General features: G+C 38.4%; 1 protein-coding gene across 17 annotated transcripts in view; it reads left to right on the plus strand.

The window, feature by feature from the left end:
• Window positions 1–15307, plus strand: part of CPQ (carboxypeptidase Q) — a 491970-nt gene that overhangs the window by 182835 nt on the left and 293828 nt on the right. For all 17 annotated transcript variants that reach the window (XM_073999152.1, XM_073999150.1, XM_073999151.1 and 14 more), the window contains one exon: window positions 2322–2529. In XM_073999152.1, coding sequence (XP_073855253.1) covers window positions 2322–2529 — 208 coding nt within the window. The remainder of the gene's footprint in view (window positions 1–2321; window positions 2530–15307) is intronic.

Genomic DNA, 15307 nt, shown 5'->3' on the forward strand with positions numbered 1-15307 from the left:
TGCAATGAGCCAAGATTGCACCACTGCATGCCAGCCTGGATGACAGAGCAAGGCTCTGTTTCAATAAATAAAATAAAATAGCATAAAATAAATAAAATAAAATAGAAAGGACTCACAAAAAATAAAAGTAAAATAGATGGGAGCCAGTGTTACAGGTAGGCAGACTTTGGATGTGGAAATGATGGGTTTTCAGCAGAGGTGGAAATGGGGAAGAGGGATCGGTGATGGTGCCAGGGGCAGATCTGACTCTTCAGTAGTTTGACTTGTTCACTCTGGCAGCTCTGTGAAGGTAAAAGGGAGCCAGGCTGAAGGCTGGGACACCAGTGGTATGGGAGGGCCAGAGAGTAGAGACCTGTTACAGTTCAAAAGAGAGGTAATGAGGGCCTGCTGTGAGAGCGTAAGGGGGTTGAACAGAGTTCATGATTTCAATTGGTATTGATTTCTAAGGAGCAAAATTATCAGTATTGGGGGATTGATTAGATGTGGGGGATAAAGGAGACAGAGGAATCAGAGATGACTGTGAGTTTTCAGCAAAACAGATTAATTTAAACTCTTCTTCCAAGTTCACAGTGATAGGTTTTGACCTATAGCTGCTGCTAGTGATTTGCATTGGCAACTGTGGTGTCTAGGTTAGCACTTTAGGACTCCACGCTCTTGTTTGTTTAAAAAAAAAAAAAAAAACTTGAATGGAAGCATAGACCATAATGAAGTACCACCCTCATATGACTTTAATTTCACAGTGGCCTATGAAAATTTATAGAAATTTGGCTTCATTTCTATTGGCTCCAATCCAGATGCCAAAATTACCCCATTGTTGCCACATCCCTTGAGTGGACCATCGAACCTGTTATTCATTAGGAACAGCTGAAAACCATCAGCCAAGTTCCCATACTATGCCAACAATAACACCAGTCAAATTTCAAGGTAACTGCAGGTTTCAGAAATGTATGAATCTCAAAATCTGTCTAGCCAAACTCTTATTTGTATTTTTATGCATGCATATTATATGAAAAAGCTAGTGGTTTCCATAATTATACATTGCTTCTTTTAGACTATAAATTGAGTTCTCAGTGTTGGTGAAGACATACCTATAGATCTGTAGCCAATCACTTTAAAGTGAAAATAGAAATTCAGTCTGGATCATGGTACCAGGGGAGTAGCCAGCCCAAAGGGCCCATTATGATGAGGCCTATATTGAAAGCAAAAATTCTTGCATACCTGTAGTGCATTTTAAAAGGATTTTCCAAGTAACAGTTAACATTTGTTAAGCTTTCAGAAAAACTTAGTTCTCTAGCTTTTAATATTAAGGAAATATGGAAATATATGTTGATACTTTGTTTTTTACTGACATACTTCATGATTGCATGGCTAAAGTCACAAAACATTAGGCGCCTACCACTACTTTCTTTTAGATATATTTAGCCACTGCCTCTGGCCTTTGTTGCCAAGTATTTTTTCCTTGTTACTCTAACTACTCCATCAATTTGGATCTTCAATGGTCTGGCACATTTTGAATGATTTCTTGGAAGATGTGAAACCCTGTTCCGTAATCAGGAAGATGTGGGCAAGTGTTATGGTATAAGAAACGAAGGGACATCTCTTCTAACCAAGACAACAGGATTATAGCGCCATTACACAACATCTTCAAAATTTTTATTTGAAAAATAATGATGTGTTTGGTGATGAACAAGTACCGTAAATTGGGAGGCATAGGAAGTTTCCACTCTTCAAACATGTTTTTATACAAAGGAGGAGGGAAAGCTTACTTTTTGTGGTTCTTGAGAGAGGTTACATTAACCATTTGTTAAAAGTTTGATTTATGAAGAACATTGGCTTCTAAGAGTATTCTTCACACACTGGCATCATTTGTGTGATGTTGTTGTAGGTTGTTTAGCAACATATCAAAATAGTTTTATAAAAAGATTAATATGTGTTTCATTAATCCTAAGGAGAGCTTTCTGAAATGCATTTTTAAAAATATATGATTAGCATCATTCTGTGAAATGTGTGACTTCTCAGGGTGGGAAAGAATTAAAAAAGAAGCTATCGTTTCAAGCAGTTTGTGATTTAATACCAGTTGGTCTAGTGAGTTGAAAAACCATACGATTTGTATGTTGTATTATTTTAAATGCATTTTCACTCTCTTGGGAAGTTGGCTAACCCCACAATCTCTTTCCCATGCTAAATGGCTCTAAAACTTTGATCTTCTCATGCCAGTTTGCCAGATGTAGCAGAAAGAGCATGTGTGTGACCTTTCATGTGCCAATTGAGCCTGGCTGATGGGAAACTGTAAGTTAATCTTGCATGACTTTTATTTCTAGGCATTACAGCAGAAGTTCTGGTGGTGACCTCTTTTGATGAACTGCAGAGAAGGGCCTCAGAAGCAAGAGGGAAGATTGTTGTTTATAACCAACCTTACATCAACTACTCGAGGACGGTGCAATACCGAACGCAGGGAGCGGTGGAAGCTGCCAAGGTCGGGGCTGTGGCATCTCTCATTCGATCCGTGGCCTCCCTCTCCATCTACAGGTTTGTCATAATGATCATTTGAACTCCTTTCAAAAACAAGGGTTTTCCTTGAAGGAAAAGTCCTTATGAAATAAAAACAAACCATTCAAATGAAAATACTTATTATTCATGGAGTTTCCCCCCGCCCCCCGATCCCCACCACCCATTCCATGTTTGGTCATTTGTTTGTAATGTCTTCTTGGGCTTTTCTGGATTCCAAGCATCATTTGTGCATTCCTTTAAAAAGCTTTAAAGCTTTCCACATCCACAGTGATCCCATTACATTCCTTATATAACTAATATATTATGTATTTTCGTTGGAGGAAGAACTGAGTTCATGTCTGCATTTCATCAGAGATTCCTAATGACTTCAGAGGGAGCCAGGCTGTTTTCCATGTTGCTAGAGAAGTAGAGTAAAAAGAAAGTGGGTGACATGATGGGGGCCATCTATGGTATAGTGAAGAGTTAGGGAATTAGAGTACCTTGGATACAGACTTGGCTCTGCTCCTGAACAACTATGTGGTCTTAGGAATGTTTCTTAAACTTCTCTAGGCCTCATAAGTGTCTTCTATTAATCAGGGATAAAGAATAATAATAAATGTACAAAATAATTTTAAGATTAAATGAGGTCAACTTGAAAAAGATACTTAACTATCTGTAAATGATTATCTACAAAGGTCCATATAAATATTTGGTAATATTGTTTGAGTGTAACATAGGAGTTATCTTTTTCTTTGTAGTCTTGATTGAGGTAATGCCAAAGAACTTCACTGGCCCTTAGTCCTAAGATGAAATTCAGTATTATTCGAGTGGATAAAAAGTCTAAAAACTGAGATGTAGATGTTCAACCTAGTTTAATAGCTATTGTGGCAGTGTCAAACGTTAAGGATAAAATATTTGGGAAATGTGGGGAAAAGAAGCATAACTTAAGTGTTATAGCCTGGTCTAAGATTTTTTTAAAATGCAAAAATAATAGCAGATGGGGTTTATTTGGATCTCAAGATTGGATTTCTGAAATCTATTGGAAAGGGAAGTTTACTTATTCTGCACAATTGCTGTTTGGAACTGGAGACACAGCTGCTTGACCTTAATTAGCACCCTACACCCCTGAAAATAAAAATAACTGGGGAACATATGTCAGCAGCTAGGAAATCCTGTCATAGGGTAGTTGTACAAAAGTGCAGAGAAAAGGAAAGAGACATTTTCCTTATACAAGGGTAAGATATCTTCCCAGGGGAGGAGGATGGGGCATGTTAAAACTACTTGTTAGAAGTTATATGACTAGTTATACTGATGTCATAGTGCTAAAAATAATGTTCTTTGCGGGGTCTTCGAGGTTTCAAGACTAGTGAAATAATGATTGGACCATATTCTTTTGGATGATTAAACTTCCCAGGAGGGAAGTCCTAAAATGGCTAGCTTACTTCCCATAATACCTCCATCACCCCTTGGAATAACATACTCAGCAAGCTGTGGCCATTCACCGTGATTTCACTGGTCATGAGACTTAAATTATGGAGCTGGTCTGTTGCTTTGTGAAACTGGGTGATGGCCAGAAACCTTTATTTAAGAACTGCTACTCATAAGACTAATAAATTCCCAAATGACTTAATGCCCAGTCATTTGCCAGGATTCATTGGCATTTTTTTTTTCCTGGCATAATGAAGACATCTGGAAACCCAAGCTACAAATTAGGCATACCAGAAGAATTGTCCAGCAAGGGACTTCAGAATCTGTTTCTAGCCTCTAAGACTGATTATAATGTTTTGCTGATTTTATAGCCAATCCATATTTCACTGGACTCTTAACTTGTATAACTCTATTCTTTCAACATTTATAAATACATAACAACATTGGACTTTACATAGTACTTTAGATTCTTTCACATGTTACTTTATTTGCTCCGACAACAATTCAGTGGCTCATGTAGTCATTATTGCCCTATTTTATTGATAGGGAAAATAAAAGTTCAGACAATTAGACATATTAACATATTTAAGTCTTGCATCCCGAGAAAAACTAAAATAAAGCGAGATAAACTATGTTTGTCTACTTCTAGCTTATCATTTTCAGAACTAAGTTTTTTTTATGAGTATTCTATATTCCTACCTCTCATTCCTCATCTTTCATTCATTCTTCAGACTATTATAGCCAGGCTTTTGCCAATACTGAAACAGGACTTGTTAAGGTCACACATAGCTGCCGACTTGTCAAATTTAATGGACATTTTTCAGGTCATCATCTTACTTCGCTTTTCTGAAGCACTCGCCTCCATCAACTCCGTTTTCAGTATTTCTTCTCTTTGGCTTCCATGACTTCTTTCTCATGTTTTCTCTCTCTTTCTTGTTTGCTGTCACTCTCACGCTTATACCTTTTCACTCTCTTCTCTGTTCCTTCCCTATATCTCTGACTTCTCACTGTGACTGTTTGACCTGAGTATCTTCATCATGCTCCTATGAATGTGGTTCATGCTTGTGAAGATGTGACTTCAACCACAATTGACATTGTGGCCTTTTCCAAACCCCCCTCTCCCATCCACACCACTGCTGTGAACTCTAGGCCTATATATTCACCTGCCTGTGGATTCTTCTTTGGGATGTTCCATAGCTATTCCAGTTTCAATTTTTTTTTCAAAATTGACCTCATTCTTCATCTTCTAAGTCAAAGGTCCTTTATTGCTTTCTCCTCTTCCCATGTCCGTCATTTCTAATAGTTACTGAGTCTCTTAGGTTCTGCTCTTTATCAATCATTTCAACAGTTACACATGGAGCAGCTCCATTTCCCAGAGCGACTCCATATTCCAGCAGTCAGGAATCGCTAACACTTTTCCCATGCACCACATTTCCTCAAAGTTTTGTGACTTTGCATATGCTTTCTCCTCTGCAACCCTCCATTTTCCTTCTCACTGCCACATACTTACGAGTTTTTTCCTCTGGGGAGCCCTCCCTGATATCCACTTGCAGCTCGGGCTAGTTACCTCTTATTTGGTATTTCCACATACATCATCCTTTGCATGCTCTGCATCATAATGTCTTGGAAGTATTAATAGTTGTGGTTCGTGCTTTGGTAGACTAACTGTTGTAACAAATAGCTTCAAATCTCAGTCACTTCACACAATAGGAGTCTCTTGCATGTTCACATAATAGTTTCAAGGGGGTGGTCAGAATGTGGCCTTCTGCTCCTTTCCATCTGTGGCTCTGTCATTTTTGAGATCCGAGTTCTCTGCAGAGTCTTCTGCATTCATCTGGCACATAAAGGGATAGAGAGAGAAAGTCGATAACCTCGAGGGAGATTTTCCATGGTTATCCATATCTAGGCCTGGATATGGCACACTTCACTTCTGCTGACATTTTACTGGGCAGAATGCTATTACATGGAGGCTAGGAAGTTTGGCCTATCTTTATGTCCAGGGTGAAAGGAAAGTGAATTTGGTGAAATACTGCCCAATTGCCTGTCTCCATATTAGACTCTTAAATTCCAGAAAGACATTGGTTACTTGTATTTTTTAACCTCTGGGTTCCTATCATCTAATATAATGTTTGATACATGGTAATAACTTAGGAAATGTCTACTGAAGGAATGAACTTGTCTGAGGATGTAGAGCAAATCATGGCAGGGCTCTCACAACAAACCAGCTGACCCAGTTCCTGGTGCTCTTTGTCCAAACTGTGTAACCTATGTGTAGTAAGTTTAAAACAACTTGAACTTTTAGGGTACTTTGCTCTGTATTTGGAGGAAAATATTCAGATGCCTGATATGCCAGATTATATATTTTCTTCTGCCACAACACTTATGAACAAAGATGTTTTGAGTTGTTGATTAAGGAAAATAGCTCCCTTCTCTCTGAAAAGCATTTCACTTCTATGGGAGTGGGTGATACTGGATTTCATCTAAAAATATTATAGAAGTCAGCAACACTAGAGAATATAATATATATATATGAGACTATATATATTTTATATATATATGTGTGTGTGTATATATATATATATAAAATAATTTGTTGCTGCTTGGATTCAAAATTTGAGAATCCCCTGGAGGGTAGTTTGATGTGACCAGTTTGATTGGACACTTTTTGGTGCAATCATTAATATCATCAGCCGTTTTGGATCTGCAACAGTCACATGGTTACATGACAGATGTCCTGAAAAAATGTCCATTGCTTGTTGTCAGCATCGTCTCCAGGTTCATTATTGTTACTGTTATTAGTGTTCTTGGGCTCAACTTTACTTTTAGGAGATCTTCCCTTTATTAATGCTTTTCTAATGACACTCCTTTCCATCACCATTATCAGCTGAGATGCCCCCCATTAGAGCTTTTTTAGGTTTTCTGACAGTAAAATACCTTTCTTTGCTTTTGTCATGGGAAATATAGTTTAAGAATAAATGCAATTAATTAGATATTTAAGTCCCACAGAGGAAAGCTTCTCTATGGAATTATTTGTCTTACATTATTTCTCAAATTTATCTTATTGTTTACTACATATTTCTTGAGAGCTTCCCAGTTGCTCAGAAATTTCCAAATACTAGGATTACTAAGGTGAATTCCATATATTTTTTGTCCTCAAGAAATATTTTTATGTAGCCAAAAGAGAAGGGGGTAAGAACATATAAGCGATTAGTATTATTTATTTTATATTTAGTGCTAAGGGAATGATTGGGGGAAAGGGATAAAGAAAGGAAATTACTATTTATTAAGCACTGACTTTGTACTATTCTAAAGGGTTAAAGAGTTTGTCTCAATTAATTCTTTATATAACCCAATAGAAGTAGATAACTGTATTGGTATCTCTTTTACTGAAGGAGAGACAGGTTCAGAATGATTAATGGCTTATCATGCTACACATCTATTGAAAGAACCAGGATTCAAACTCAGAGTCTCTGGCTCTAACTTCCATGCTGTTAGATTGTACCAAGCAACCTGGAGCGCTAATGCTATAGGAATCTAGAGGAGATAACAGAAGTCTGATTGGGGTTGGTTGCACTGACAATGTGGATTTGGGGTATGTTCAATAAAAAGGCAGAATTGAACAAGAGAAAGGAGGTGGAAAGACTCTCTGTAAATATTAAAGCAAGGCAGGAGTGCATGATATATTTGGGTAAAACACAAGCAGATCAGTTTAGCTGGAGCCAGGCCTCCTAGGGGATCAGAGAAATGCAATTTTGGGGTGAGAGGAAGAGACTAGGCTTGAAGATTCAGGGCAGCAGATGAGGCAGCTTTAAGTTTAATGTGGAGGAAATGGGGAACCATGGAATGTGTTAAAGATATGGGGTGAATTTTACAGCAGTGGTTCTTGAAGTATGGTCCCTGGAATAGCATCATCAACCTACCTAGGAGCTTATTGATGTGCAAATTATAAGGCCCCACCTAATACCTGTTGTATCAGAAAAGCTAGCGGTGGGGTCCAGTAATCTGGTTTAACAAGCCCTCCAGGTGATTCTGATACTCATTAAAGTTTAAGAACTATTGTTTTAGAAAGATCAATTTGGCCGTTGTGCATAGCATGCATTGGAGAGGGAAGGACAGGATACTCCTCTAATAATGCAGATATGAAGTAATGAGGGCATAGATGATGGCAATTGGAATGGAAAGAAATCAGCAGGAGGCATAGTATGAAAACATTAGAACTTGGGGATTGATTGGATTCAAAGGGGGAAGGACTAGGGGTCCAAGCTGATAGGCAAGGATAAAAATCTATGGGATGAATCTGTGTTTAGTTCAGCCCAAAATTTAAAAATCGTAAGTTTCAAATAACAATAAGGATTTGTGGTTTTAGAGAAAAACCACATTTAGTGATATATCTTGCATGTTCCATTGGGCAAACGTCAGCTGAGCAGATTAGCCACCAAGTCCTTCTTATTGATGGGATGTCCCCCCTCTTATCTGCCAAGTTTCCCCCTCTTTTTTATATACTTTATTCATTTATGTTGCCTATTCGAGTCCTATAGATATTTGAGCTGATGATCCTTGCTCTAAGGATCCCAGCTTGGGGACAGGAGAATAGGAAATGTAGGGGTCAGGAGAGGGAGCTTGCTTGGAGGAAAACTGGCCAGTTTGGTTTCTAGACATTTTGAGTCTGAGGCGACTGTAAGATAGTCCCATTAATCTGGTCTTTATATTTTGCAAGAAAAACAGTTCAGCATTTCCATTTCTCTGTTGTCCACTTTTTAGATCACCCAAGGCAGTTTAAAATTCTAGGCTGGCCTTCTTGCAATGCGGTATACCTTAGGACTTCTGCCTCCTGCTTTCTCAGTATGCAAGCTCAAGAATGCAAAGTTAGTTTTATATTAGCCCAAGTAAAATATAATTCAAAAGGTAACTCTACGGAGGCCAAATTGTTTGTTGTATTCCCATTGCCACACATATATTTTTTCCTAGCTATTTTCACCATTGCCCCAGATAGTTGAACACAGACTGCAACTTTTAATCAGCTAAGGAAGCAGAAGACTTTCTCTTCACTTTACTGTGAAAATTGCATCACCACACTGGGTATGAACTCATTGAGGTGGGAATGAGTTGTTGATAGAGCTTGGCTTTGGAAATACTACTGGCTGATGTTTTATATCACTTGGCCTTTGTGTACTGTATTGACAGAGTGTAGTGAAGAGGAGGAGGAAGAGGAGTAATTTGGTTTGAAGATGACTAAGAGCTGATTAAACATTCAGCTGGGGAGAGAGACGAGTGAATCCAGGTGATGTTTACGGAGTGTCAGAGAGGGAGAGTGCTATACCATCTGGTGAGAGAGACGTGAAAAAGTATATAAATCAATCTCTATAATGATACTTAATTAATACAGAGTTGATAAATGACATAATTGAAGCAATGGTTGGGCTACATCATAGAGTTAAATAGCTTCTAAGAGGGCGCTGATTAAAGCCATTACAATTTATAAAACATTCTTCATCTTAAGAAAGCATCTTGATGAGATTTCACATGAACATTTTGTAATCAGAGGGCCAGCTTAAAACACTCAGAGCAGAGGTAAAATGTCTTAAGAGGTCTATTTTGGATGATTTTTGAAAACCAGTTATTCTCAGGGAATAAAAAAGCTTGCTTTCCCCACCCCCTTTGTTTTTTAATGGGAAAAAATTAATGTTGCATTCTTCACCTTTAGACAGTCTTAGATTTTTGATGTCCTGGTGTTTGGTTCTTAAGCATGACCTTAGGATAATTAGCTATCAAGCTTGATTTAAATTGTTTTGAAATATCATTGCAATTTGGGGGGCATATGTGCCTGCTGGTGAAAAACAAGGAAAATACCACTGGGACTCAAAAACAGTACAAGTGACTCACCTCGATTAGGAGGCTTATTTTGTTTTTGCTTAACTCACTCTGAGGCTCATAACAGATGTACAGTAATCAAGCAGAATGCCAATTCTCATCATTCGTGCAGGTGGAGGGCCACTGTGCTCCCACGGGGGAAACCAGAGAAGGCCCACAACGAATACTGCATCTTTTCCTCTCATCATCCTTTCCTTTTCCCCCGTTCTGATTTTTGAAAGGCAGATTCTTTGTTTGGAAAGCCTTTGTTAGGAATTCCAAAATGTTCTTTAATCACTGGATGCTTATTATTGCATCAGGTAGTGTGACAGGCATACTTCCTCATAACCGATAGAGCCAGGCAATGTACTTTGGAGCCCGCATTCTGGAGTCTCCATGCCTGCGTCTTTGTTCAGCCACTTGCCAGATGTGCGACATTGATGCCTCAGTTTCATCTGTAAAATGGGGGAAATATCTTCCTTTGTTTTTCTTCCTGGAGTTTTTAGGGTTTTCTTTTTCTTTTCTTTTTTTTTTTTTAGGCAGAGTTTTGCTCTTGTTGCCCAGGCTGCTGTGCAAATGGCGTGATCTTGGCTCACTGCAACCTCTGCCTCCTGTGTTCAAGCAATTCTCCTGCCTCAGCCTCCTGAGTGACTGGGATTACAGGCATCCGCCACCATGTCCAGCTAATTTTTTGTATTTTTAGTAGAGACCGGGATTCACCATGTTGGCCAGGCAGGTCTTGAACTCTCGACCTCAGGTGATCTGCCCACCTCAGCTCCCAAAGTGCTGAGATTACAGGCATGAGCCACTGAGCCTGGCCTTTTGTGGGGTTTAAAGGCAGTAATGTTATTAATGCCTGACACATAGTAAGTTTTAAGTACATGTAAAGTTGCTATTATTATACAATCTTGTTAACTATTGACTGGATGTAGTTATTGAATGAAAAGGAGGCAGGGAGGGAAGCAGGTAATCAGGGAGGGATGGAGGGAAAGAAGAAAGAGAAGGAAGGAAAGAAAGAAAAGAAGGAAGGAAGAGGAAAGAAGAGCTTAATTTAGTTAATGTCACTGTTGTAATTGGTGGATTATAATCCAATTATAATCCAATTGAAGCTGTCTGGTTGGGAGACAAACCCTATGCCGTTTAGATCTCTGTCTGTTCAGTTTGTCCAAACTCTGCTGGGGTTATGTATTTACTAGTCTGTCTCCCTTTCTAGATGGGCAGTTCTGGAGACAGACTGTGTGTCTTACTCATCTGGGTATCCCCAGGGCTGTACTCTATGCCTGGCACACAGTAGTGCTGGAATAAATAAAGAGCTGGAAGCAGCAGATCCCTTTCTCTAACATGTAAATTCAAGGTGTCACCATTTCACATTCATAGATGTTGAATAATAATGTAGATGAGATGACTGACCTTTTGAATTGCTACTTATCAAAAATGGAATCTTTGGAATCTGAGAGGAGACTATATAGTTATGTAAATTTCAGCAAAGTATTGCAAACTCCATATTACTACGGTGCTTTGTGGGGCTACTATAATTAATGGTCTGTTTACATTTCTAGTACAGACTGTCGTTTTTCATCTGCTTATAACCTTGATATAAACATTTATTCTTGGCTGCTGTTTTGCATTCGTAATTATAAAATATATATAAATGTTAACCTTCTGTTTTCCACCTTTTTTATTTATCAAAAGCACAGCTCAAGAATCACATCATTGTGGCATGTTTTTCTGAATCTCTGGTGGCTAAAAGAAATGAATGCATTTTGAATTCAGGCTTCAGGATTAGGGCAATGTTGTTTGCTTATGCAGTGCCCTTTGAAAAATGTGTAATATAGCATATGAGCCAAAAGAATCCTGAGAAACTTTTTCCAGCTGGTCTTTTACTATTACTTATGTCTTTTTTCTCCCTCCATGTTCCTTGCTCCCTCTGTTATCAGTTCAAGATGACTCTTAAAGTCCTCTTGCATCCATTCAAATGACCCAGGCCTCTTTAGGTGCCTGGAGAAAGTAACAGCCAAAAGGTATTTGTTGGAGTCTCTCAAAGGTAACAATACACAGAGTGGGATTCAAATATCAGACAGGCTGGGCTCTGCCATTTAGATGCTGCGTGACCTTACGCACATTAAACAACCAGTGTAAGCCTGTTTTCTCATCTGTAACGTGGAGAACAATGTTTACCTCATAGAGTTGTTGAGAGAATTAAATGAAATCAAGCCCTTGACACAGACTGAAACATGGGAAGTGATCGATGAAATGTAACTGACCTCTTATCTTGGCCATGGTCATTATTATCATTGTCATCATTAAGATAATGATGGGACTAAGCTAGGTAGGTTGATATGAGCTGATTTATCTTAAAAGGCACCAGCTCTAGATAAAGCTCTCCTCAGTGTTCAAAGACTCCAGAGACTTGGGTTCTGTTTATCTCCTGATTTCGGGAGCCCACTCTCCTTAGTCTCCCTCAGTCATTGACTAAAAATTATGCCCTTGTCTTTTCCATTCTCTCTGTCCTCATATTAAATGCTGGATGTTGTTCTTGCAAGCAGTACCAAAGTTGTGGTGGCCCAAATCAGTATCAGTGGCCAGCTTACCCAAAATGCAGCAAATGTTCTGTTTCAAATAATACCCAAGATATTTTCCACCTCAGGGCCTTTGCACTCACTGTCCCCTTTGTCTGGAAGGCTGTTTCCCTGCTTTGTGTATGATTGAATCTGTTTCAGTCTTTACATTTCAACTGAAAGGTTATTTTTGTGAAAAGCCTTTCCTGACTAGACTGAGTAGCACTCTCCCTCAAACTCTCTCATACATAATCTCCTCTGTATGCTCAGAATCCTAATTATATTTGGTAATTTCTGTCTATCTACCTAACTACCCATCTAGTTTTTCAGCAGGTACTTCTGCATAAAAATATAAATTGCAGCCGGGCGTGGTGGCTCACGCCTGTAATCCCAGCACTTTGGGAGGCCAAGGCAGGCAGATCATGAGGTCAGGAGATCGAGACCATTGTGGCTAACATGGTGAAACCCCATCTCTACTAAAAATACAAAAATTAGCTGGGCATGGTGGCAGTCGCCTGTAATCCCAGCTACTTGGGAGGGTGAGGCAGGAGAATGGCTTAAACCTGGGAGGTGGAGCTTGCAGTGAGCCGAGATCGCGCCACTGCACTCCAGCCTGGGTGACAGAGCGAGACTCCGTCTCAAAGGAAAAAAAAAAGACAAAAGAAAAAAAGAAAAATATAAATTGCATGAGGACTAGAAGTGTGTCTTTTGTGTACCTCATTGTATTCTCAGTACCTAGGAGATTGCTGGCACAGGGCAGGTACTTAAGAGATATTGAGTGAATAGATAACTATTTTAAAAATCATCTAAGACAATCGAGAACCAATTAAACAGATACATATTGTATCCTAGCTATTTTTCTGAAGCCACATTCTAAAGCACCACAGATTTTTTTTCTCAACTTTTTGTTTTGTTTAGTTTTGAGACAGGGTCTTGCTCTGTTGCCCAGGTTGGAGTACAGTGGCATGATCATGGCTCACTGCATTCTTCACCTCCTGGGACCACAGGCACAAGCCAAAATGCCTGGCTATTTAAAAAAAAATTTTTAGTAGAGATTTTTATGGAAAAATATAAATCTATAGTAAGGCTGAAAGAATAGTAAATGACTCATATACTTTCCTGAGATTGGACCAGATCTCAGTGTGGTATGGCCATCGATGTGACTCATATACTCTTTATAAAAAATTGCCTAACTTTTAATTTTTATATTTATTTTTTGAGATGGAGTTTCATTCTTGTTGCCTGGGCTGGAGTATGGCATGATCTCGGCTCACCACCTCATGGATTCAAGCAATTCTCCTGCTTTAGCCTCCCGAGTAGCTGGGATTACAGGCATGCACCATCACACTTGGCTAATTTTGTATTTTTAGTAGAGACAGGGTTTGGTCTCAGAGACAGGCTGGTCTCAAACTCCCGACCTCAAGTGATCCGCCCACCTCGGCCTCCCAAAGTGCTGGGATTACAGGTGTGAGCCATCGCGCCCAGCCTCCTAACTATTTTTAAGGAAGTTGTACCATTTTATACTTTCAGCACTCATGTGTGACGCTTCAGGCTGCTCCACTTTCTCGCCAAAATTTAACTTTAGCCTTTCTAGCAGATACATATTGGCATATCACTGAAGTTTTGATTTATATCTCCCTGATTTCTGAATCTGTCTTTGTGAAAAGTCTACTCTAGGCTTTTGCCCATTTATAATTTTTTTAAAAAAATAATTGAGTGGTAGGAGTTCTTTGTATAATTTAGATACAGGTCTGTAGTCAGACATATGTTTTGCAAATATTTTCTCCCAGCTGATGTCTTGCCCATTCTTTTGTGTCATAGAGTCTTTGCTTAATAGTGCCCTTTGATGAGTAGAAGTTTTAAATTTTGAAGTCTAATTTATCCACTTTTAGTTGCTTTCTTTTATATTTCATCTACATTCATTACTCAATATTTTGCCACATTTGCTTTCTCTCTCTCTCTCTTTCTGGCTCATTTAAAGGTAAGGTTGTTATAACCCTGAAAACATTTCATCCATAAATATATAAGCATGTATTTCATAAAAGCAAGGACCACCTCTAACATAACTGTAGTATCATTGTCATGCCTAAGAAATTTAGTATTGCTATAGAAATGTTATGAAATTTAAAATTCATTCATATTCAAATTTTCCCAATTGTTTCCCTCAGTAACATTGCTGATCTTTTCTTTCTGAATTCCATAATCCAATCAGGGACATGCATTACATCTAGTTGTCATAAAGCTTTAGTCTCCTTATATCTAAAATTGCTCCCTAGTCTTTTTAGTATTTTATGACACTAACATTTTTGAAGAATATAGGGGAGCTATTTTGCACAATGCCTCTCAGTTTGGAGTTGTTCCTCATTGTTAGCTTCAGGATAAATATATTTGGCAAGGGTTCTATATGGATAATGTCATGCCCCTCATTGCATCGCATAAGGAAACACATAATGTCACTTTTCCTTATTGGTGAGGCCAAATTTGATCGCTTGTCTAAGGCATTATCTCTGGATTTCTTTACTGAAAGGCAGCATTCCACCTTTGTAGAGGAAATACATAGTAATTATGGTGGGATGCTTTTGAGACTTTGTGAATCTTAAGTTCTTTAACAAAATTTCACCCAGTGAGATTTTAACATTCGTTGATGACCCCTGCCTGAATCAATCATTGTATTGGAAGTTGCAAATATTTTTCTAATTCAATTATTTCTATTACATTTATTTGCTGTGTGCTTTTGTAATAAAGAGCATCTGCCTCCTTTTCCTTCTTTTTGTTTCTGATGATCACTTCATGGGTTTTTTAAAAATGTATGTGATAAAATTCATTACTGTCATCACTCTTTTTGATAAAGCATCAAAAATTTCAAAGTAATTAATGTAAAAGTTAGCATTATATGATAAGCTTGAATATTTGAAGCACTGGAAGGAATACTCTTTTTATGCATCCAAAGTTACCCAGAATACCACATATAAGTCAACTAA

Source organism: Macaca fascicularis, chromosome 8 (assembly GCF_037993035.2).
Source record: "Macaca fascicularis isolate 582-1 chromosome 8, T2T-MFA8v1.1".
Classification (NCBI taxonomy): Eukaryota; Metazoa; Chordata; class Mammalia; order Primates; family Cercopithecidae; genus Macaca; species Macaca fascicularis.